This window comes from Calypte anna, chromosome 1 (assembly GCF_003957555.1).
Source record: "Calypte anna isolate BGI_N300 chromosome 1, bCalAnn1_v1.p, whole genome shotgun sequence".
Lineage (NCBI taxonomy): Eukaryota > Metazoa > Chordata > Aves > Apodiformes > Trochilidae > Calypte > Calypte anna.
In genome coordinates, this window is record NC_044244.1 from 57,152,018 (window position 1) to 57,177,974 (window position 25,957).

Sequence of the window (25,957 nt, forward strand, 5' to 3'; positions counted from 1 at the left end):
AACTATCTTAAAAAAAAAAAAAAAAAAAAAGTAGTAGGAAGGCACTTATTGAAGTTCTCAGCAGTTTATGTGTTAGATTCTTACATAATTTGCTCAGATTTACAACATATACATACAAAAAACCTTTATGTTTTACTAATCAAAGAATTCAGCTCTTAGGGAAAGAGATTCTTTTTTCACCATACAAAAATTGACTATATAGGCACTTTAGGTAAGGACTTGAAGAAAATTTCCATAACCCACAGACAAAAATTCTTGTTCAAGGTAACTTTGCCTACATTTCCCCTACCTCAAAAGCAGTGTAACACATGAAATGCAAAAATAAATAAATAAATCAGCCTAAACTCAAACTTCTCTTATTAGATCTTTTTTGACCTAATGACTTTTGTTGAGTTTCAAGTTATTGTACAGCTATAATCATGAAGGCTGCTGATCCACGTCTGTTTGCATTAGCTTCTGCTGAGACAAATGAAAGCAATGATCCCCTCAGACTCCAAAACTAGAATGCTCTGCTCATTGACAATCTGGAAAGAGAGGTAGAAGTTTTCAACCTCTTCCCAGTAATGTTATCTATGCAGTATCACCTGTAGCAGATGCATCTGTATACCTACAGTTGTGAAGAAGGGAAGAAGATCCTAGTGAAAACAGGGGAACAGGTGTCTGAGAGGTTTTAGAAACACCATCTGGAACATTTTATCCCAAGGCTCTCAGTTCAAATCAAGCCTAAGTGGTAACAACCACAGATCACTCATGATCAGCTACTCATTTAGCAGTTTCAGTGGATGCTCTAATGGTAAAGTGGTAAAATCCAAACCCCCAGAGGTACACAGAGGTTTCTGAATTTCCAAATAACTACAGATTCTCTCTGCTACTTATCCTCTCAATACAGCTACAGCTGCCATCTCCTCCGCCTTCTCAGATGCCTGGCTCTCCATCCAGGGATGTCCCCGGCCAGCTTCCCACACTGGACCCAAGCAGTTTGCAAATTAGAGAAGTGGGAGCACTTGAGAATGCTGACATGGCTGACAGACTCAGCAGAAAGGTCAGGAGACTCCAAATAATCATCAGCCTTTCACTGATGAAGTGTTTATTATCTCTGCCCAAAGTTATATCCTGTCTGAGCAAATGTATTATTTGGCCAGCACTAGATGCTATTCCCATGGAACTAGAGGAGAACACAAACCTGGTGGGGGGGTGGGAGGGAGAGAAGGCTTCTCCACTTCCATGAAAAATAATGACTGAAAGATGATACAGCCCCAGAATCTTGTCAAGCACAGATCTGGTACAGCAGGTCTGGTCATCTACTGAACCAGAGGGCGTCAAAACAAAACAACATTGTTGTGTTTGACAGGAATGTGTGGCATGCCTCTCCTTCAGGAAAAAGTAAGAGGCTGATTGAGCAGTAAGCCCTCATCCTTCTGCTCCCGTGATTCCACACCAAGGAAGAGTGTGGACAGCTGCAGAAGACTAGGTGTGCCAAGAAGATCCCTTACCATGAATTTCAAGCAAAGCTCTCAAGCCCAGAGAGTCCAACAGCCCAAACTTATGCAACATATGAAAATTCAGCCCCTCTGAATTACTCATGCTTAGTCATAATCTTGTTTCCTCAATCCAACAAACAGCAACTAATTTTGCTCTAGTTTGCACAGCCCTTTCTGGAACATATCCAGAAGAGACACATTTTTACTATTAGACTTCCTCTTTTCCCAAAACATAGCTTCTTAAGCCAGAATCACAAAAAGGGGAGAGGGCAGAGAGGAAAAAAAAACCCACAAAAACAAACATCCTATAGCTTAAGTGCATTTCACCCACACCAGAGTTTCTCTCTATTCCTTTAGTGTCCTTCTCTCCCCAACAACCTCCCATCCTTTGGTGTTGGGATTCCTGAACCTTCACTGCCTTCCTTTATGCCAAACACTTCCTTCTTCCTTTCACCACTGAGTGCTCTGTTCTTCACCTGTGGGTATTAACAGGATTCCCCACCCACTCAGTGCTTCATATCTCTCTCCCCTCTCAGGTCAGGGACTTAATGCTTCTTCCTCCACACTCTCATGTCCCCGGTTCATTCCAGCTGCTACAGTTCACCCTCTTTTCTACTTCATTATTCCCTCTCCAACAAAGCTCAGTTGTGCCCTTGCCATTGAAGTAACATCATGCCTGTCAATATACACTCCTCCTTTCTCCCTCTGACAGGAAAAAAATGAAGACCATCCCTTGAATGTTTTGATGTTTGTTTTTTTTATTGTTTATTGGGATTTTTGGTTGGGTTTTTTGGTGTGGTTTTTTTATTTATTATTATTTGGGGTTTTGTTCATTTTTTTCTTTTTTTTTTCTTTTTTTTTTTTTAAGAGTTTTAAAAAGAAATAGAAAAGCAAACACAGCACCTTGCCAATGTTCCTCTCCCTTCAAGCTGCTAATAGCAGAGCTAGCTGGGGCTACCTAGACACTCCCCTTCTTTTCAGACCCCCTTAATGAATGGCTCTCTAAATAGCATGTTTCAGCAAGGTATACAATCCTTTTATAAGTGCATTAAACCATTTTTTAAGCAATTCTACCAAGCCAGCCATATCAAACCTCCTTTATCTCCCCAGCTCTGCTCTCTGCACCAGAACCCTTGAGCCCCTGCTCCCTTTCAACATCACTCTCCAAAGTGCCAATCTGTAATTGCTTTTCTCTTCCTGTCTTCCTCTGTTCCTGGTAATCTCCATGAAATTACAGACAGCAGAAACGTAGGTCTTACAAAAACCCCAGTGAATAAGACTTTTACTCTCATCAATACGAAGGGCTCTTTGCTTAAATCCTGTATTATTGTATTTTTCTTTTTTTTTTTTTTTCGGTATAAATGAAATACAAAATAACAATAAAGTCCTGTCCTAGATTTCTAGAATCCTGTAGTATTTCAGAGAGACCTGTGGCTGAGCTCAAAGCATTACTGAAGCCAGTCTGTTCCATGAGCAACCATGAAAGTGGCAGGATCAGTTTCCTTTCTTCCTTTTAATAAGATAGAGAATTATGCTTTGCCATTGTTCTTCCAAGTGTTGATGCAAAAATAAATAAATAAACATGTCAGTTTTCCCTGGAACAGAAAGAGAGAAGGAGAGATTCACGAATCATGTGCAAAACCTAATAAAGGACCTGCAAGTATTTTATAGCAGTCAGCTTGCAGGAAACCAAAGCATTTCACTGTGAAATGGAGGGGATAAAATGGAAATCCTCACTCAGGAAGTGCTCCTTCTTTTTACACTCCAATGCTGCCAGTACACACTGTTAAAAAAGAAATAAATAAAGGGGGGGGAAGGAAAATAAAAGGGAAAAAGGGAAGAAGGGGAGGAAGGAAAAAAAAGGTGGAAGAAGAAAAAAACGGGGAAAGAAAAGGAACAAAGCAGCCTGCAGTCAAAGAAGATAGATATCTGCAGAAGAAGATATTTAAAGTCACAGAACATGAAATGTGAAAATAGCATCTTCCTCACCACCACACTTCATGCAGCCGTCCCGTGTATTATTTCTATAGATTGCTGGCCTAAGTTACACAGAGAAGGACAGTGGACAAAGACCTAATGAAAATCTACACACATGGACTTTAGTTACAGCAGTCTGCTAATGGCTTAGCTACAAGTAAGAAGGCTCCTGTTGAAATGTGCATTTACAGGAGAAGATGATACAACCCATGTTCCTGCTAGACAAGAAGATACCGCTGAAGCAGACAGTATTTTATAAAGCAAAAACTTATCATGAGAGTAAGTAACAAACTAGCTTTAATGGGTAGTGATGCTGATTGCAAAAAAAAAAAAAAAAAAAAAAAAAAAAAGAACAGTGTATAGGGAAAGCAGAGAACAAGGGAGTTTTGTATGTTTTTAGATATGAAATGCAGTGTGTCTGCATAAAATGTTATTAAGTTGAGAAATTCACTGTAACAGGGCATAATGGAAGCTGAAATAACAAACAGGTTCAAAACAAATAATTCAAAAGGCAAGGTCATGAGGCAGAAGCCATCTGTGGGAAAATACATCTATCAGTTGCTGCTCTAGCAAGTAACATGAGTAGAGTCCCTCGCTGAGAAATCCTTAAACCACAGTCTTTTGGCAGCTGGAAGGGTATACTGGGGAAAGATCTTTTCTTCTAAGCATCTGCTAGCTGCTAGTCTTCGTGGGATTTTAACTACCAGTCTTTCTTGTTTTGCACTATTTGTACAAACATCCACATTTCATTGTTTTCAATAAAGGACTAACAGAAACTGTACACTTAAGATTAGTTAGGGAAAAAGCCCCGCAACACCAACCACACAAATCAGCTCATTGAAAACCCCCACCTAAAACCAAAACTTGCTTGTTGTTTTATCTGAGTCTTCTGCTCAATGCTCCTACATTTCCACCATGAGAATATAACAAGTTCTGGTTATTCCATCAGGTAATCAAGAATTGTTTATGAGGGGAAGAGGTGGCTTGGCAGTATTGAGAGGGGACACTGAAGTGCACAATGCTATTAATAGTTCAGTCTGCAACACAATCAACTTTAACATCGTTTTCAGTTTCACCTCGTGCCCAGCCCTTCCAGCCTACACATCCAGTTCTAAAGTACAAAGCAGGTATTACCACAAGGGTAGTGGAAAAATGGCACAGGTTGCCCAGGGAGGTAGTTGAGGCCTCATCCCTGGAGATATTCAAGGTGAGGCTTGATGAAGCTCTGAGTAACCTGATCTAGTTGAGAGTGTCCATGCTTACTGCAGGGGTGTTGGACTAGGTGACCTTTAGAGGTTCCTTCCAACCCAAATTATTCTATGATTCTATTAGTGTTGCAACAAACAGTTGCAGTTTTTTTAAAGAAGCCATCCAGTAAGGTGACATCTTAGATGGAAGACAAGCTGAGTTATCAAACAAGCAAAAGAGAGATAAGGATGCCCTAAGTGAAGCAGCAAGAGAAAGTGGAGGCTCTTCTCACAGCACAGAGACAACAAAAACCCAACAGAAAAAGGAGTCTGGCTTTATATCATGGCATAAATGATACACCAATACCTGAACTTAGAAGTTTAGCCTGAACTGTAAGTTCTTAGAAAATTCAGCTTCCACAAGGAAAAAAACCTAACAAAACAGTAAGGTTCCTAAAACTCAACCAAAGCTTTCCTGGAAGGAGTGGTTTCCACAACATTTATCTGTTTGTACTAGAGTCCTCATGGGAAAAAATAACTTCAAACTTACTTTCTCTTTTTGTGTTTTTTCTTTTTTTCTGAATAGCAAAGAGAAAAAGCTACAATGGACATTCAGACACATAGCTGGCACACGGTATGTATTTACATCATAAAACCAAGCTAAAGATAGCAGTTCTATAAGCATTTTAATTCCAAGAGTGCCACCCAGAAGACAATCTGTGGTTTCCAAATATTCACTTCCATCTTCCACTGTCTGCAATGCCACAGAGTGCCTCTATGTAAGTGATGCAAATCAGGAAAGGGATCAGGGTTAAAGCAAAGCAAAATCAATTTTGGTCTGGATCAGCTTCCCAATATGCCTGCCACAAACATATCTGCTAACATAACAAAAAATGCAACTACACAAATCAAAGGCTGCTTCTGTCAACAAGAATTCTCACCAAAGTATATCTAAGTCACTAAAAAACCTCAACCAACCACAATTTCTACCATTAGGATTTAAGCCTATCAGAAGACGAAAAAAAAAGTCACCCTTGAAGATATTTTACTTACACAAAGCCATTTTCCCCTGATATTTCCCACCCTAACTACCATAAATACTCTACACAGGGAAACTTGTAGCAGGCTGGGAAGCTCTGACAGAGCTCCTTAAATCACCAGTGAAACTGTTGGCAACCCAGCTTAAGCAACAGCAGCATCAGCCTGTTTCCCCTTTGGAAGGTAAAGCCATTAAACGTTTTCCACGCGAGGTCGGGAAGCATCTGAGCTCCTGTCAGACAACACATTTGCAACCCAACCTTTATCACGAGCTAAGCAATGCTGAAGTGGCCTCAGCTCTGCCCCACTCCTGGGCACATCCTATACTGTCTTTCCTGGCCAGCAGCACTTTCAACCTTCACAGCCCCTCTGTTCGTGTTGACACAGCTTTTATCTCCTTCCCAGCAGGCTGCCCGAGCAAGGCACACGCGTGGGATACGAGATGGTCCCTGGAGGAGGCTGAGAGTCCCAGGCACCAGGCTAAGCCTGCCTATGCCCTTGCCCCACAGCATCCAGCACAACCAAGCACCTGGTCGAAGTCCTTTCCCCACGGGGACCGCTGGTCAGCAAAGCGCCGAGGAGGCGATGGTGGGAACACACCCGTTCCATCCATGCCACCCCCACAGCACTTGGGCATCCACACCTCCATCTCTCGGCTTGCCCACCTCACCTTTAACCAAGGCATCACCGTCCCAATCACCGCTCCCTCCGTTTCTCAACCCGCAGCTCTACTTTACCCCTCCCTTCCCGGGGAAGGACCCCGCCTATGTGCCTGTCCCCGGACCGCACCCTGAACACTCCAGGCACTCTTAGGAGGCCCCGGGGTGGCTCTCGCACACCGGGCCGAGCCGCGGTAGCAGCGGGACGGGGAGGGGGGGGAGAGGGTGTCCAGTGACCCCACCGCCGGGAGGTGTACGGGAAAGGGCGAGGCCGTGGCGGGAGGAGACGGTGGCAGGCAGGGGAAAGGGTGAGGCTGCGGCGGGGAGGCACTGGAGGTACCTGCTCGGTGGCGCTGGGGCAGAATGCGATGAGCGGCAGCGCCGTCAGACAGTTCAGCAGGAGGCCGCCCAGGGTGATGGCGTTGGGGGCCAGCCACAGCGGGACCCGCTCCACCAGCCAGGCCCAGTAGGGCTGCAGCCACGGCTCCAGCAGCGAGCACCCGGTCGCGCTGTAGCGGTGCTGCTCCAGGCGCTTCAGCTGCGCCGGGCTGAGGGGCGCGGGCAGAACCCACGGCACCGCCATGCCGGCCTTCGCCGCACACCGGACGGGTCCAGGGTCGGGACGCCGCCACCGCTGCTGCCGCCGCCGGTCGGGCGGGGCGGAGCTGCGCCGAGGGCAGCGGCGGGAGGCGGAAGAGGCCGACGCCCAGCAGCGGCCCTGCCGGGGGGGAGCCACCGCCCCCGCGACGACCGGGGAGGGGCGGCAGCCCTCGGTTCCTTCACCCCGAGGCTGGGGTCCTTCCGCAGTCCCGTTTCTGGGAGGGTTGCCCTGGCTGTGGCGGCTTCACTATCCCTGCGTCACTGTGAGGGGATGGGGTAACCCGGTGGTCGAAGGGGTGCACCCCGGGGGGGGGAACTGGGGCTGTCCGCCTGCCTCCCTCCTGCCTCCATTTCCCCAAGCCCCTGAGCAGTCGCTGCCGCTGCTGGGGTCTGTTGGGTTTGTGCCGAGTGTCATCGCTGCTGACTGCGGGCAGGGTGGGTTAAATGTCCCACTCCCCTGCGATTTTCTTTGCTCGTTTTCCTTTGGCAGCCCTCGTAGTGCAGCAGGTGGCTGGGGAGGGCTGATGCCAGAGCAGGGCATAAAAGCGGGGCTGGGGTGAGCTCCCTGCAGCACGGAGGACAGCACAGGCAAGGTGTTGGTGGGGCACCCAAACAGTGTGTCGTGCAGGACTGCCTTCACCCTCTTGACCTGCTTGGAAAAAGGCTCTTCAAAACTAGTAATGCCTTTTCAGAAATTGTAGCACCTTGAACTGTTGGAATTGGTCACCTGAAGGATTTGGGTGTGTCCCTGACTGTCTGGGAAGATACAGGAATGTTGCCAAGGAAAGGTGTGCACTGTGTAAGCTGTATGAAAAATGAAAGTATAAAATATCACCTCTAGCAAGTATTATGTTCTCAAGTGGCATCTCAGACTCAAGAATCTTTTTTAAACTTTATGGCGACCTAAAGGCTGCAGCTTTCCAGCCAGACAGAACAGCTTCCTCAGCAGAACATTTCCTGTTACACAGCTTGAGTTGATTCACTTTATCTGGTAAAAGTAATGTATGTACGTATGTATTTATTTGTTTATTTTGGTGCCTTTCTCTACTGCTAGTGTCAGAAATGAGTGATGATTGCAGAAGGGTGGTTTCAAATCCCTTGGTGTGGTATCTGCGTCCCAAGTGCTTGATTTACAGATGTTCTTAATTTACAGATCAGTAAACACAGTTTGATGTGTCGATTGGGATTAGGGGCCGAAACAAAAAAGAGAGCAACTGACAGTAAAGAAAAGGGTAATTTGTAATCTAATAAAAAAAGATTCAGTAACAACTGTCTAGAGAATGGCAAGAGGGAAGTGTGATAATTAGATTAATTAGATCCCCAGTCCAGAATCACTGATTTTGGAAAAGGTAAAATGGTTTCTTTTAATACCCTTTGCATCATTGTGGTTGATGAACATAATGGTACTGGTGTTTATGGAGAAATTACTCCAGGTCTTTGTGAAACCCAGAGGAAAAGAATTGAAAACAAATTAGGAAAAGAAACATGGGGGGAAGTAAGTGGTGAGGGCCCAATGAGTAGGGATAGAAATGGATTTCCTACTGAATTTATCAGTGAGCTTGGAGAAGGGTTTGTTTAAAATTTAAAAGTATTCAGCAACAAAGCATAGAACAAGAGAACACAGAATTTGAAGTCTTGTGTGTTTAGACTTCCAGCACCTTCTCAATATTAAGGATATGCTTTTGCTTCCAACTGCTCTCTACTTCTGCAAAGCCGCAGCTTTACTTGTCAGTCAGGAAAGCAGGCCATGAAAATCAAGTGACAGTAAGTACCCTGTGCTTAAAATAGATTGCCTTTTGCTCCAGAATCCAAAATGCAACAAAAGACATTCATAAAGTAAGTCTGCCTACACAATGCTCTGTAAACGAAAGCAATACTATTCTGCCGCTTTTTTTTTTTTTTCTTAGAAGGAAATGCAGGAAGCTTGAAACATTTTTTTAAAGGAATATTTTAAAGTTTTTCTAACTCTCCTTATAAACCACAAATCCCTATTTAAGCACTCTTTAAAAGCTTTGCATGTGGTTTTTCTCCTCCCCTTTCTGTATTTGTGAGGGAAATATGGGCTCCCATTGGCCATAATCTTTCAATGCAAGCAGGTAACTATGATGCCTGTGTCAAGCTCCACTTACAGCATTTTGAGAATGAATCCATATTTATACAACAATAAAACTTACATACCAAATGCCCTTACTATGGGCAAGGAGAGCAAGGCAAGAGAAGACAAACTATTTCCCTCTGGCTTCATTAAAAATAAACCCCTTCTTTTATTAACTTTGAATCTTCTTTCTATGTGTGTATAAACACGTTTGAATCTGCCTTCTTACTCTAAGTAATAACTATCCTTGACCCATTTAAGTTAAACTGAACACCAAAGCAGAGCTTTAAAAAAACCTAAATAAACAGATACGTGAAAGTGGGCAGAAAAGAATATTTTTATGAAAGGTGCTACTGAACTATAACCTCAACACGTACTAGTAGATCAAGATTGTACATAGGAAACATAAGTAATGCAACTAGCTGAAGACTTAAGCTGGTTGAACATATTTTGAGACATCAAGGAACACAGCCAAAAGCCATAAAAGCTCTCCTAGTTTCTCCTAGGGCTTTTTTGTTTCGCTGTTATTTTTATCTTTTATGACCATGTTTTATTTGCTGTTCTCTGTTACTCCTAAGTCTCTTTCAGGTTCACTGATTTCCTGGAAATTTCCTGTGACCTGACCTTGGAGAAATTTCTTCTTGAGACATTGTGCCATGTCTTCCACAGCATGGTATTCTGCTGCTTCTATCCTCTCTAGGTTGTTTTGTCTGTAGATTTTATTGTCTTTGGTATGTCTTTATTTTCCCAAGCTATTATTAACTGCAGATTTAATTATTATTTTCTTACCTCTGTGGTTTTGGTGATTATATTTCATCTATCAAACACCACTCCTGGAGAATCCCATTGGGGAAATCATCATAAGTCAAAACTTTATCTTTTGTAATTCTCTGTGCAGGACTCTGCAGCCTGTTTTAGATCTCCCTAGAAATCCCTTTCCTATCCTACCCCATCCCATCCTATCATGCCTCTCAGAAGAATTTTCAATTAATATTTAATCCAGAGGCTTAGCTGGCCAGTACAGTTAGTGAGAGTATGAATTTATAGCACACCAGTGCCCACTCATCTCAATACCCAGTACCTTCCCATTGGCATGGTGCCTCTCAAGCCTGAGGGACAGCCAATGGCAAATTCTGGGCAACACAGCTGGGAGGGAATTAAGGGCATCTGAATATAATGCTTGCCATTCAAACAGTGAAAAGTAGCTTACTTCAGCTTGTCTTCTAACACTGCTGGCATCTGGTGGAAATTAGGGTAGCTAATTCTATCAGCAGAGAGCCTACAGAGGCTGAGATTTATACTGGCTTTCAGACTATTAGGTACGGTATATTAAGACTGAGGAGGCAGATAGATACATAAGCTTGAATCTGTAAACATCACTGCATACACAAAGTGCAGATGGTGATGTCTATCTTTTTGGGCTTACTGGGAAGCACAGACTTAGAATAATGACAGTTTTTGGTGCTGATTTTAATGTATCGCAACAGGATGGTATTTTAAATGAGGGCCATGTGCTTAGGTGCTTAAACCTGCATGGCATATATTCAAACTGACCCTCTCCCACAGCCTTCTGTGCTTCAAAACAGATGGAGACCTTATTCACTGTTAGAATACAGAATAAATAGAAATATCCTTCATGAAATTTTCTTCTTTGTGGACTTGTTGCCTTCTTTCATGTGTAGGTGTGAATGAATGTGTAGGAGAGAATTGATTTTGGCAGGAGCAGGTGGGAGGGTGTCCAGGATCACTGGGAATGGAGAATTGCTTTCTTGCACAGATGGCAGCACAGAAGAAATCACAAAGATAGAAAGGAAAGAATAAAGAAAAAGGATCTCGGAGCGTATAAGATTTACAGAAAGAAGTGAGAAAATGCATTCAGGTCCCCAAAGTGAAAGGAGTGGTAATTGAGGTGCAAGAACACCAGCTCAGCAGTGGCATTTCATAGTAACACATTCTTTTATTTTTGCATAATGTTTGAAATGTTTGAAAATGTGCCAACATCAAATAACCACCCTGTAGTGTCCTACTGGTCTAGGTAGACTTTTATCCTTCCTTACACACCATAATTTGATATCAATCATTAGGTAAGCACATAACCTGCTCTGTCTATACAGCCAGACTGAGAACTGGTCAGTGACAGAGCACTAGGGAATCGACAGCCTGGCCAAATTATGTGTGACCTTGTGTCTCACATGCTTCAGAGTTTGCTGGAGGCTTACAGACAGTTATCTCTACTCCTGAAATACTTGGAGGTTAATGATACTAAGGTTGGAGAAGTAATGTTGCCATTTTACCTTATCTAAGGCTGTTTTGTCTTGCATGGTGAACTAACTAGCAATATGGTCTGAGTCCCTCGTATGTGTCCAGTTCTGGGCCCCTCAGTTCAGGAAGGATATCGAGGTCCTGGAGCGGGTCCAAAGGAGGGCAACCAGGCTGGTGAAAGGACTCGAGCACAGACCCTATGAGGTGAGGCTGAGGGAGCTGGGGGTGTTCAGCCTGGAGAAGAGGAGGCTCAGGGGAGACCTCATCGCTGCCTACAACTCCCTGAAAGGAGGGTGTAGCCAGGGGGGGGTTGGTCTCTTTTCCCAGACAACTTTCAACAAGACAAGAGGGCATGGTCTTAAGTTGTGCCAGGGGAAGTTTAGGTTAGAAATTAGAAAGGATTTCTTTACCAAGAGGGTGATCTGGCATTGGAATGGGCTGCCCAGGGAAGTAGTGGATTCTCCGTCCCTGGAGATATTTAAAAAGAGACTGGATGTGGCACTCAGTGCCATGGTCTGGTAACTGCAGCGGTAGTGGATCAGGGGTTGGACTTGATGATCTCAGAGGTCCCTTACAACCCAGCCAATTCTATGATTCTATGATTCTATGTTTTGATACCCTACAAGAGCTCCACAAATTGCTGAGAAAGGAGGCAGATCCAGAATAATGAAAGGTGACATGGTTGGCATTAATAATATTTAAATACTGAAAACATGTAGATGCAAAATTTGAATGTAACTATGACATCTATCTTCCCTTTCATTCCATGTCATAGATCTTGAAGTGTAAACCCACTGGATTAGGTGACTGCTGTTATTGTTTTCCACTTAATGTGGTGGTTTCCTGCTTCACAGTATTTGGAAATTAAACAAGGAGTGTCATGAGACAGACCTCCCCCCAAAAGAAAAAAAATAGAACAAACCAAGAACTTGATAGATCTTAAGCACTTCATATTTATTGTACATTAAATAAAACAATTTCAGTTCAGCTGAGAGACTGGTTTAGGAAAACAAAACTTCTAAAGCAGATATGTTCAGCTTAAATGATCATTAAGTACATATTATTAATTGCATTATAGTAAAACCATGTTCAGTTAAACATTTCTCAGTGAATAAGCTGAATAAGATACATTATCAAAGAGGTATGTTCCAAGGGTCTTATTGCACAGCTACTGGCTAATCCATGTACTTTCAGTCTGAGAAAGATATGCTTGGTACCACTGAGTACAAACTGCCTCTTCCTGGTTATTACACAGCTTCTCTCTCTTTACTCATTAAAAAACCAAAACAATATCAAACAGAAAATAAAGCTGAACGTTACAAAATGTGTGTTGTCTTCAGTTCAGTTCATTTCAACCTCAAAGCAATCCATGCGTATTCTTTCTTTTCAGTAAGAGCAGGTAGGGAAAACAAAACAAGAAAGAAGGAAAAAGAAAAAAAAAAAAAAAGAAAAAGGAAAAAGAAACTCCCAACCACATGTTTGTTCTGTTATTGCAAGAACTAAAATTCTGTAATTCTGCTACCAGTTTCCAGTGCAGTGGGAGGAAACACTGTGGATGGACTCTCACTTCCTCTCAGTTTTGTCTGCCTGTACTTCACGCAGGTATGAATCAAGGATGTGTGGAGGCACTCCATCCATCAATAGTCTGAAGAACGAAAGCCCACCTACAAACAAGGCATAAGACAATCTTAAGGTTGAAGGTCCGTGGAGAAATAACTTTGTACCTTTAGTTTCTGGTGCAAGTGAGAGAGATTTAAACAGTCCCTATTTCATACTTCATTTTGAGATGTGATAAAATTAATCCCTGTTCAAAAGTCCAGCATGAGGATTAACTATTATTTAATCTCTCCACTATATGAACTTTCCTGTCCTCTTGTGCAGGGTGAGTTTTTAGGATGTCATTTATTCAGTCATTTAGCTCACCGTATGCAGTAGACTGTGATAAACTTTACCTCAAATTAACCCTCCTGAATTTCCATTAGGCTGGATGACTATAGTCAGGGATGGAAGTCAGCCCAGAGAAAACAATGTGGGAAACATCTGACTGTGCTGAGTTGTGGAAAACACACACAGACATTCAAAGTACTCTAGTGTTGGGTATTGTAATGGTTTACAAGCACTTAGCAAAATATTTATCATGTTGCTTGAAAATAACAGGTGGCATGACATATGTACAAGAATCATATGGAAAAAAACCCCGGGATTTTAGATACATGTGCCTTTAGAGTCCAGAGAGATAGGATGGAAGTTGAAATTTCAATAGCTGGGAAAGTCTGAACAATGAGTTTGGTTTTGCTTCTGAATGAAAATCAGGCCACACAGAATCACTTTGGATCTGGGTGCTTACTCCCTGAAAGCTCAAGGTTTTTCCAGAGCTTGAAGCTATTGGTCTGTGCTCTCAAAGCTGTGGGGGGGTTCTGCACCAATCCATAGAGGAGACTTACTCCAAACTTGAGGTCATTGCCTTCCTTAGCTGTGGCAGTGAAAATGTCCATGCTCATAAGCCCTGCTGACAAATGGGGCCTTCTGTATTCAGTGTTTCCTCCATCCCTGCCAAAACTTTGTTGCTTGTCCCTGTGAAACTGAAACTAAGCCTTTTTTTTTTTTTTTTTTTTTTTTTCTCCCCAGTTTCCAGTTTTATGATGGTTAGAGTCAATATTCAGCAAACTGCTGCCAGAAGTAGCATTCTCAGCCTTTTAGATTTATGTGCTTTATGACTGTGGCTTTACCACCATGAGTAAGGAAACTGAACCAGAAACCTGAACATAGGAGAAAGCCAATGGGAGTACTCAATGTTTTCTTTGGTGTTCTGGAAAAATGGACAAGATAAAAGATATTTGAAGAACATTCAGTAACCTTAGCAATCCAAGACAAAAGTAATTATTTCACTGCCCAGAAAAAAAACGTGTATATAATATCTGATAGACTGGCCAGGACAACTAGGATCCTACTGATGCAAAAGCAGTAATTCAATGTAAATAATCCAAATTAGGAGTGAAATTTCATGGCATAAAAAAAAAAAAATGTGGAAACGGGTAGACACATGAATATGTTAACTTCGTTGAAGTGAAATGACATTTGGAAGGAACAGTGGGAAAAAAAAATATTTTGCTAAAAACATTAGATTCCACTCTTTCTCAAGGTGAAAGGTGGCATTTGTTGTCAGAAAGCTATGTACCATTATTATTCCTCTTACAAATCTGCATGAGTATTGCATTCTGCAAGCTGCAAATCCAAGTGCTAATAACCACACTTACCTTTGGAGCCTTTTCTGGAACAGAGCAAAAGCTTTAAAGCAAAAGTACATTGCCAAGATGAAGATATCACTGTCTCTCAATGCTCCAGCTAAATGCAACTGAGCTGATACTTACATACAGCATTTATCCTGAGTACAGATTTTAGGCATTTGTAACCTTATTATCAAAAGAATTAATCCATTAAGGTGCCATTAGTTACTAGTGGTTATGAGACTGCTATCCCATTTAACACCATAATTATTACAGAACTGTTTCTTCCTTAGGTAGGTGCACGATACAGACAGAAAAAAAAAAAGCATGCTTTTTGGCATTCTAGTCAACTCATGTAGTGCAAGTTGTGATAGAAAGAATTCATTTTTAGATTATATTAACTGTGGAATATATATTTCATTTATGGAGAGGTATATTCCTGTGTGAGTCTGTCTGCATGTAAGTGCAAAATTCTTTTTTATTGCTTGCATCTTACTCATGCTAATCAATCGTGCTGACTCCTGCACTGTTAAATTCCATTGAAACATGCACTATTAGAGGGCAGTGAGATATACTACTAAGAGGAATTGCATTAACAAGCAATTATTGTTAAAATCTGGACTTATATGCATTAAAACTTTTCTGCTACTAACCTTAGAAAACATTTTCATTAAGTGAAATAATGAAAATCATGCCATACTAGGCAGACATTGTATGACGTGTAAACAGACATAAGCTTCATATGCAAGGACCATATGAAAGCTTACCTTAGATGACAATATACATTCAAAAATCCTTACTGTGTAGCTAAGGGAGAGAGAGAAAGAGAAGTAACAATTTGATCACAAACACAAAAGTAGAGAGAAAATGTTGAGTGAAATTATGCTTATCATTATGTCAACACAATGTTTTAATCCTTAGTCATGTAAAATATATGGGAACAGAAGCACATGAAGAGTAAAAGGTAGGGGCCCAGTTACACTTCAAAATTATCATTAATATGTGAAAACTGTATTAATACGTACAAGTAACTATAAATACTGTAATTAGTCTAAACTATGGATTGGAACCAAATTATGCAACTGAACTTTATGATAAAAATTTCCAAATGTAGCTTCAAAGAAGCAAACATATATATATATATGTATATAAATATAGTCTTTTCCACTGGGGAAAAGAAGCACACACGTAACACTGAAGCATTATATACATATATATGTTGAAGCTATATAAGGCAAAATAATCAAGTACAGACTAATTGCATACCTGTACACTAAAGTATGTACTTTGTCATATATCCACATTGACATTACTTAAACCATGCCATTTACTCAATAGGAACCCTTACCTTCAATTGAACATTTTGATTTTATAAAACACCTGTATATCTATAACGTTTATGTACCTATATGTATGTAAAAGTACTCCACTTAGTAACTATTGTAGCCTTTTAAGGAAAATACATTAAGATTTAAAAAACATTATCTAGCCTGATTTCTTACATATTTTGGGTTTGAAATAGTACATTTGGATGCATGATATACTGCAAACTGGTTTCTGGCATCTCCGTTGTTTTAAAATTGCACTGTCAATATTCTCAGTTTGGGCAAGTTTACAAGAAAGATATTTCTGTAGTAAGAGCCAAATTTTCTGAGCCCAACTGAACCTAAATTTAAAATAAGTTCTAGAGGAAATGAATTAAAATGATATGCTTATAAGGAAAAATTTTCAGTGATTTCAGTTGGATCAAGATTTAATCCTTAGATTGTGAAGGTTAAATTCAGGTATGGTTTATCATTAATGCTAATTAGTAACCAAAGACTAATCTGTAATAAAGAATGCCTTTCAAGTACAACAAATGACTTTTTGATATTTCTGCTATTTTGATAATTCTATAAACTGAGAGTGGATTTTTTGAGATGCACACTTCTATCTCCTGGAAAGATCTAAATTTTCTGGGCAAAGGTGCTCACCACAGTCATTAAATATGTACTCTATATACATAATTAAATTACTTACATAATTAAATATCTATTCTATATACATAATTCTATGTAGGTACAGGTAGTTCTATGCCCAGTGGCATAGCAGAAATATGTCTAAAATTGTTGTAACTCTGATGCTAAATATCCATATTCTTGATTAATTTGGCCTTCATTTCTCATGTGACATAGACATAGTATGCCATGAGACACTAGCTAGTTTAATCTAAGAAAACCAAATAAATACACACTTTGCATGCAGAAAATGCGTTTGCATGTGGTAAGAAAGGAAGGCAATGAAATGGAATGTCCAGAGGAGTATGCTTATTATAAACCTGATCTTCCCCCGGCAAGAAGAATGGTTCTCCTGGCTTAATTACTCCATCATATATCACTGTAGAATTAGAATATTTATAGTAATATTTATTTGCATTTGATATTCTTCCCAGTTGATCTTAACACTTTAAAAAAAAAATATTTCTCATGCATCATTTTCAATATCATCAGCCTGTTAGAGTGATCACCAACCTTGATTTTGCTCTCAAGATAAACATTCTCCAAACCCATTTATTTCATGATAATAGAAGCGTGGTACTTTATCTGAATTTTTTTCACTGACCTCAGGGAAGCTGATTCCTTACTGCTTGTATTGGATTTACAGCCATGTTTAGGGATCTTCCTCAACAGACTTCAAAGATACATACATTATTTTCCATAGTAAGATGAATATGAAACATTTATCATGAGATTGTGTATGCATCATCTTTCAAGATATATGAGGTAGAGTTATTGTTTTCTCTAAGATCTATTACATTCCTTTTTAAAGCACATTTAATTCACGTTTGTATTTATGAAAAAAAGCCATTGTATTTGGGCTGAGCAGCTCATTTAATTGCCATCTTAAATTCACTCAGCAAAACTTCAAAAAAGGAACACATTACTGTCTACCTGAAATAACATTAGTATGTGCAATAAGAATAGGGCTTTATTATTTTTCTTACTGTGCTCATAATTATCACTTTTTCAGAAAACATTAAATTTAGTAACAACTAATTTTACATCTAAAATCATGTAAGCAACTGGCCAAAAAAAAGTAGAAAATGGTAGCACACTAAGGGTATTCAGAGCCAGTGTATGTATAGCTACTCAGTTGTTCAAATACTATGCAAAATAAGAAATCCTCGACCATTCTGTGAGTAGTTCTATGACATTTCTAGGACTGAACATACATACATGCATTATTTCAGACTTTCAATACCTTGGAAATAGGTGGAGAAAAGACATTATAGCCAAAGAAAAGAACATTCACTTACTAGGACATATCCTGTTGCATGGCATAGAGCCTTTTAGCATGACTTACTATCCACAGATCTGTGGTAACAGCACCATATCTAGCACATTCACTAGACAGGGAGCATAGCCTTGGTCTTATTCAGTCAGCATTTAACTGTATCACATCATCTGACAAACCCAGAACTTGACTGTTATTTGCTGGAATAGAGCTGAACTGGTTTAAAACTGCACACATGGAAACACAAACACAAACACACACACACTGCAGTCCATTCCCAGTGAGTCAGAGGTCCGCAGGTCTTGGCTCTGCATCAGCATGATGAGCACTCATCCGAAGGCCCCTCCTAAATGAACAAGCAGGCTGGGAAACTAAAGAGAATGACAGTTCTACGTGTAGGTCAACAGAGGAGTGAAAACAAGGTGTAACGATGTTTTTATGCTGTTTAATACTCGTTTGTATTTGCCTGGATCATATACCAAACCCTGAGCCTACCCTGGTTTGCCCAGCTACAGCTGCTGTATTCACTTAATCCCATTCCCTTTGCATTCATCAGTTGAACTGCTGAACCCCTACAACAGCTGTCCTGGGCTTAAGCCCTACAAATCACCAGTCTAAGCAGTCTGCAGAAAGGAGTCTGACATAATGGCTAAACCTGCCAAGGTGGAGAGGGGAATCTCAGCAAGGATGACCACTCACAAACCAGCCCAAAACACTGGGGAGAACCACAGTCCCAAGCTTGGTGGGAGGGAGGAGGACTGCTACAGCTGGTGGTGGATGTTAAATCAGGTTCAGAAACAAACCACTGCCAGAGAGGTGAGATTTAGGTTAAGGAAGCAGCCTGTCAGGTAACTAAGAGACAACACACAGCCCAGGAGGGATATTGTCAGCCTGAATCTTTCAGGACTTTTTCCAGGTGTGATGCAAAACTAAAGGTGTTGATCGCAGAGTATTCAGTTTTTTCAGCTCATCTTTTGGAGTAAATATTGCTTTCTTTGAGAAAAAAAGTATGTCTTTTGCAGGAAGGAGGAAATGTCTTTTGCAGTCTGAGTGTGGGAGTTTTTGTTTAAAAGTAGAAAATGGTGAACTAAATCTTGTCTAAAGGGAGTAATTCTTGTAGCTTTATTCTCACTGTAACAAAGGTATGATTAGATACAAATGCAAGATAAAATGCCAGAGGATTTGAGTCTGTAGGACATTCTGCAACCAGCTAATAGGATGATCAGTAAACCCTCAGGACTTGATGCAAAGTCCATACATCTATCTAAGGTTTCCTGTGGGAGGAATAATCAGGGGAGATACTTAAATCAGATTGAGGTGCTTGGATATGTTTGCAGTTTTAAGAAGTGAGTCAAAACCTCAGACTCACAGAGCTGAAAGCAATCTTGAGATGTCATTTAGAGCATACTATAGTTCTAGCAAATTACACTGCTCTCCGTTTTGTAAGCAGCTTTTAAAGGTTCTTAGTACTAAAGCACCTACAGCCTCTGCAGGAAATCTTCACTGACTGTTGTCTACCCTAAATGTTTTCTCCCATGTTGCCAGATCTATATTTTTTCTTTGTTTTAATCTTCCATGTAATCATTGTGGAATGAGTCAGTTGAGAATGGAATAGGTCTGACAGCATAGTGTGTCCTGTACTCTCCATTTCAGGACACTACACAGAAAACTTGACCTATCAAAGCTAAATAAGCATTTTTCATCAAAAACTATCAGGGACATCACCTCAGCTGCACCTATTGATCACTTTAATGAACAGAACTGTAGCTTTTTTCCAAGATACATTACTTCTAATTGACTGGAAAAGGATCTAAGCATTCCTAGCCAATTTCAGATACCATTCTATTAACATCCATAAATGTATGAGATTAGATTCCCCATCAGTTGTGATCAAAGGCAAAAATCTTTCCATGCCCCTTTCTTGAAAACCATAACATAGAGCAGCTGCCAGTGCTGGTGAACAATTTCTTGGAAACTGTTGCATATTAAGAGAGCCTGACTACAGTACACGTGGTGTTTGTATTACGCTTCAAACCCAGTGAACTAATTTATTCTGCTATTCAGTGAAAAAAGTACCAAGATCAACCAAAATAGCTATGTTTCACAATAACTGGAATGGGAATTAGAAGAATCATATGTAATCCATGGCAGTCCTTGTAGTTTGGACTTCCTAAAATGGAGAAAAGTTAGTTAAATTATTCCTTATCTTAAAAATGTTTCAAAGTATTCTCACGTTATATGTTAAAAATTCTTTGTAAAACCAAGGACAGAAATGAACAGCTTCTTGTATTTAAAATGTACTATTTGGTTGTATGACAAGCTAAGTGCTGAAAAATAAAAAGTTACAACTGAGTGTAAACATGTGAACGAAGTTTAGGCCTTGGGAGTTTAGGAAGTTTAATGAAATAACAAGTGGACTTGGCTCTTCAGCGTAAAAAAATAGATGAAGCAACCTACTCAGATGATGAAGTCTTCTGTAATGCTGTGAAATAGAAAGTTTGCTTGTGATTAAGGAAAACAACCGTACTTCTATGATGAGGATACCTCCTTTTAAACACAGTATTTTAAAAATAAAATTAATGAAAACTAAGAAACATATTATACATATTTTCATTAGATTTGTTAAATGTTCAGCTTCATACGCCAAACATTTATTGCAATGACTTCGAACAATTGCAATGCTACCACAATGGATTTGAGTTGTGGGACAAGATGCATCAGAAAATATAGGAAATGGAAATTGAAATCCAAAATAAACACAATACCATCCATAAGGATATTAAATATATAATATTATTTCATGATAGACTAGCATGACTGAAACAACGTAAGTAGGGCCATATTCAGCTAGCTTGAATTCCTTCTGAATTTCTGAGTTAGACACCTCCTGTCAGCTGGCTTTAGGCAGCTTTCCTTATTTATAACCTCAGATTAATTGATCTGAAATCATATACTTTGTTTATTCCACAGATGAAATAAAAACTTTTAGTGGGAGTTTGTCCAGCTAAATATGATTCTGTCTTTTCCTAGGAAGTAATCTTCTGAAAAATCTGGTCCTCAGAATATTCAGTCCAAATTCCATGGCTATTCATGAAGTCAAAGTCAATGCTAAACTATCTGGATTGCATAAAATATATCTACTAATAAAAATAAAGGTATGTCTTCAGTTGTAGAAGGCTAATTTACTTTGTTCTATTTGCTTGTATTTGCAAAAATCCATAGTTTTGAATAACCTGTTCTTAAAGAAAATACAGCATTTTTATCAACTAGCTTGTCTCCTTGGGAGCAATACTGCTTTTTACTACATGATTTTGCTGACAAACTTCCATGGAAGCAAATATTTGGTTTGTTTAATAAATAATTTTAAGGTGGACAAAGTCTGCCCTGAATTGATCTTTCTTCCTTCTGTTCTTCTTCTTCTTGTCATTTCCTTCAGAGATCTGTCTCCTATTCAAGATGATCTCGTCAATCTTCTCCCAAAGACCCTTGAGGCTGAGTCTTACTAAAGTTTCTCAGCTAAGTGCAGTCTGCCTTTTGTCAGCTGTGAAAAAGCCCTTGTAATCACTGATGCTGTGAATCAGCATGGAGGGGCAGGGAGGTGGGGGAGAACAGGGAGGGAAAAAAATATAGCATAAACACAACATATTGGTCCTCAAAAAGAAAACAAAAGAACTGATGAAGTTTATTTTGTCCTAACCAAGCTATTACTTTCATCAAGATACATTAAAAAAGTTGTCTGAGCTTCCCGGTTTTTGCATTTGCCTTGCATATTTTTGACTCCTGTGTATATGGGGTTTAGACAAACAGGCTATTTGCATTAATTTAAAGCCCTTACCTTTTACTTCCAGTTTGCAATCAACTTCTGCCTCTCCAAGGGCATTGACTGCTCGGCAGGTGTAAGTGCCTCCATCATAGGGACTGGGCTTGCGGATCTCCAAGGTGCAGACACCTTGGTTGCTGAACATTCGGAACCTTGGGTCATCCATGATAATGACTTTGTTTTTAAACCAGGTTATTTTGGGCTGTGGTAAAAACAAAAGAGAGCCCACATGTGTAAACCTATGAACTTAAATGTTTTACCAGTTTTTGTGATGTTCAGTTGATGTCGGGTAATTCAGAAATTATACAAAATAGGTAAGGTAGTGATGGGAAAGAAACTGTAATTCTTAACTGAAACATAAATATGGGCTACAACATCCATCTGTTTTTAAGCATGATTTTTTCAGTGCAGCTTCTATCACATAATTGAAGTCATAAATACAAACCTGTTATCAATATAAGAGGTGCTGTGTAATGACAGCAAACACCTGAGCAATAGCTTTTGACAGACAATTACTCTAAGACAATAAGAAAAGAATGGTTTTTTTTCAATAATTTGCTGTCAGGAATAGTGAAGGTGATGAGTGAACAGCAAACATGTTCTCAAACACTTTTGAGTTCTCATTTTACTATGTACACTGTTCAGCTTCTCCCAACAGCAAACAGATCAGAAGACACAGCTCAAAAGAAACAGCAAGATGCATTGTACAACGTGGTCCCCAGGGAATTCCAGCAATGTGCATACTTAAAGCATGATTTGATGTATCAAATAATTATGGCTTTATTTTAGTAACAACTTTTACTCATATACTAACTGTACAGCTGTTGTCAGTGCTGGCCCCAGTATAACTCAGCCTTTTTCCTGAGGTTCTGCCCCTTCACTGAGTCATCTGTGGATTTAGTAACTATTATAATGCATATAACTTAGGTAAGTATGTCCTTTTTGGTATTCCATAGAGCCTACATCACTCTTCTTGTCTTCAGTCTGGCTTGTGAGCAAGACAAATAGTAAAAATGCTATTACAATTTTTATTGGCAAGTTGAACTCTCTTGTGTTTTAACTGATACTCTTGTGAGCTAGGCTGTACCTTGGGGTTGCCCCGAACACTGCAGTTCAAAGTAGAGTTGTAACCAGCTACAGCAAACGTGTTGACTAGAGGCTGAGTAAACATCGGCCTTTCAGTGAAGTCAAAATCATCATAAACTGGGTATTTGTAGACTTTACCTATGAAATGAAAAGAAAAATTTTATTAAATGAGTGTTGGCCTGTAGTTAGACACTAGTGCGTCCTAAACAGCTACAAAGAGTGAGTTCTGATCTACATTGCTTTAGATACTGCCATGAGTCTAGTAATTGCACTTGTAGGGAAGGCTGGAAGTGAGTTTCAAATCTGGGACATGCTATAGTGTAGATGTCTGAGAACTGCTTTGTTTCCTGAGGATATGGTATAACACAGTGATGAATATTTATTCTGTGTCTTTACCTGCATGCCTTGCAAGTTACAGAACAGGACAGATCCTGATAGATGTACTGTAGGATGCCTGCCTTGAGTAGCCTTCACAGAATCACTCTGTTCACACAGAATCACTCTGTTGCCAATTACTTTTTACAATTTGTTCTGATTACAATCTAGCTCTGTATCTGAAAATCTTTTTTTTTTTTTTTCCTGCTTCATACAGTGCCCTGAGAATACAGATACCTGAATGGATGTAGTTTCTACATAAGGAAAATTGGTAGTAAAATCTAATTTCTCACTTCATCTGGGCTCTGCAATGAAGATTGCCATCAATAAATCATCTTCACCCACGAACTAAGCTGGTGTTTAAAACAGCTGGACAGACTGACATCTCTTTCTGAGCACAGGCATCATTAGACATCTCTGCTTCTCTGAAACCTGATCCAAGCTCTCATAATGACTTCAGTGCAGCTTAGGCCTGATACTTGCTCCTATGGCAAGGGCAAGTAAGTAGTGATGAAAAGCAATGCTCACAGGTAATTTCTTTTCATGATCCCATTTCTAAAATGGGCTTAGTTTTCTTTCTACTCATGGAAGTGGGCCCTAGTACTCCGAACCTTCAGTTCCTCAGCCTGTCTGTGTGCATTGTACATTCTTTCTTTTCAGACAAACTGAGGTGATCTGGCTTGATTTTCTTTCTATAAAGAACCTGTTTCTAGAATTTCCCTTCCATAGGAGGGGCAGTTAATTTTGGGGTTTTATTTGTAAGTTTACAGTACCATTTAAAACTGACAATCTATGAAATGTCAGGATTTTTCACTGCAGAATCAGAGTTTTTCTAGCTCCACCTGCAACAGATGTGAAACAGGGTTTGCATGTATCTGCCTGAAATGTATGGGAGCACATGCAGAGCTGATGGCAGCTCTCCATTGCGAGGCAGTGACCCACTGCTTCTGACAGAACAGCTTCTTTACTCCTCTCCAGCTCTTGTCAACTTAAATCTGACAGTGGTGACAGGAGTTGGAGATCCAAGATTGTGGAAAATGTCCCACTTGATTAATGCAGCAACTGTGAATTATGTGGACAAACAAAGAAGTCTTTATCATGAATCACATAATGGTTTGAGTTGGAAGGGACCTTAAAGATCATCTGGTTCCAACCCCCCTGCATAGGCAGGGACACCTCCCACTAGACCAGGTTGCTCAGAGCTCTGTCCAGCCTGGCCTTGGACACTTCCTAGGAGGGGGCAGCCACAACTTCCTTGGGCAACCTGTTCCAGTGTCTCATCACTATCACAGCAAAGAATTTTTCTGTAATGTCTAAATGTGGAATAATAATGTAGAATATCCTAGTTACAATTTGTATACCTGGACATCCAGGCTAGGAATACACCTGAATATTTGAAAGAGAAGGCCTTCACCTCTAACCGCCTTCCAGCCCATGAACACACCCCTTCTCTTTTAACAAGGAATGGATCACAAGCTAACCATCCTTTGCAATCAGAGCACTCTCTTTGGTCATCGTTGCATCCTCACTGAGGCCACACATGTTTTCAGCAAAGACCCTGAAGTAGTACTCGTTCCCGATGATGAGCTCATTGATGGTGGCACTGGTGCGGTGATAGTGCTCGATAACTGTGAACCATTCCTGAAGGACACGAACACAAAAGAGTCAGCTTCCCCTCAGCACCCTGCACCTACCAACCATTAGCTCTTTAGAAGAATCATCCAGCTTGTGAGAGTAAGATCTTTCTTTTAAGGGAATTTTAATGGATACAAAAATAGCGGAACTGGCAGTAATTAAGTATCCTGTCTGAAATGAGTGGTAATGAGAAAACCATAGAGTTCATTGCTGAGCAATGAAGGCCAAGTGGAAAGGGAACCCTAATGAGTTGTTGTACTCTGTTAGCTGTGAAGGTTTGTTTTAGGAAATCCAATATTACAAGTGTTCTATTGTGTGAGGCTTCTTCATTCCTAGACCACGTTGCTGATACTGAGGGTACTGCTGCAGATAAAAAGAGTAGTAGCATGTAGTGCTCTGCAGGAACATACAGGAAGACAACACACTAATCAACCCCCTGTTCCACAGGTTGAGTATTCATAAAAAGAGTAATTTTAAGCAGGTGGTCCTCTGATATCTAAAGGCTTGGATAGGGAGATAGGTTTTAATGCTTTAGCCTCGCAGCAGTAACAGAACATGTGATTTCTATCCCAGTACAAGGTATTTAAATAATAAACAGATATGAAAGAAGTTAATGCTAAAATTGCAATTAATATAAAGCACATTATGACAACAGCAATATTTTTTGCTTTATTTACTCTGCTCTATATAGTTTTCTTTCTTTTCTAAAGATGAACTTGTGCAGGGTTCCTTGTGCAATAGTTTGCGTTGATATCTGGTCATCCTTAAGAGCCAAAGTGCCTTGTGGGGAAATAGATTTCTGCAAAAGGCCAGCTGTGCCAGAATTGCAAAATCCAACACCACAGGGAACACTGTGACCTGAATGATCCATGACATACTGGACCATAGACACTGCTGTTATTGCTTTCTCCTTAGCACAGTAATTTAGAGACAGGGGAAATCATTGTTCTGTATTCTGTACAGGACAAATCGTTGTTCTGTATTGCTCTGTATTCTCTTCAAAGTTTTCTCATCTAAGATTCCCTTAGATAAGGCAATTCCCAAAATACTGTACTGGACTTCCTGTGTTTAAATTTTCAGTAAGTTTTAAATGTAAGAATCCAGCTATTATCTTTTAAAGAAATGTAGAATTCATGTTAGTGTAATGAAAATAACAAATATCTCTATATTGTACTTTTCATCTGTAAATGTCATAGCAGCTTAAAAGTTATATATGTACCATTTTGCCATGGGTAGTAAGGA

The 25,957-nt window shown here is 40.1% G+C and overlaps 2 protein-coding genes across 3 annotated transcripts in view; both read right to left on the minus strand.

The window, feature by feature from the left end:
* Positions 1-7,000, minus strand: part of CHPT1 (choline phosphotransferase 1) — a 19,330-nt gene extending 12,330 nt beyond the window's left edge. For both annotated transcript variants that reach the window (XM_030449475.1, XM_030449468.1), the window contains exon 1: positions 6,683-7,000. In XM_030449475.1, the coding sequence (XP_030305335.1) occupies positions 6,683-6,925 (243 nt within the window). In that variant the 5' untranslated portion in view covers positions 6,926-7,000. The remainder of the gene's footprint in view (positions 1-6,682) is intronic.
* Positions 7,001-12,276: 5,276 nt separating this feature from the next.
* MYBPC1 (myosin binding protein C, slow type) overlaps positions 12,277-25,957 on the minus strand; it is a 56,679-nt gene continuing 42,998 nt past the window's right edge. The window contains exons 25-28 of the mRNA XM_030447644.1: positions 24,562-24,721; positions 22,707-22,843; positions 21,635-21,821; positions 12,277-12,963 (exon numbers count right to left, since the gene is read on the minus strand). Coding sequence (XP_030303504.1) covers positions 12,863-12,963; positions 21,635-21,821; positions 22,707-22,843; positions 24,562-24,721 — 585 coding nt within the window. The 3' untranslated portion in view covers positions 12,277-12,862. The remainder of the gene's footprint in view (positions 12,964-21,634; positions 21,822-22,706; positions 22,844-24,561; positions 24,722-25,957) is intronic.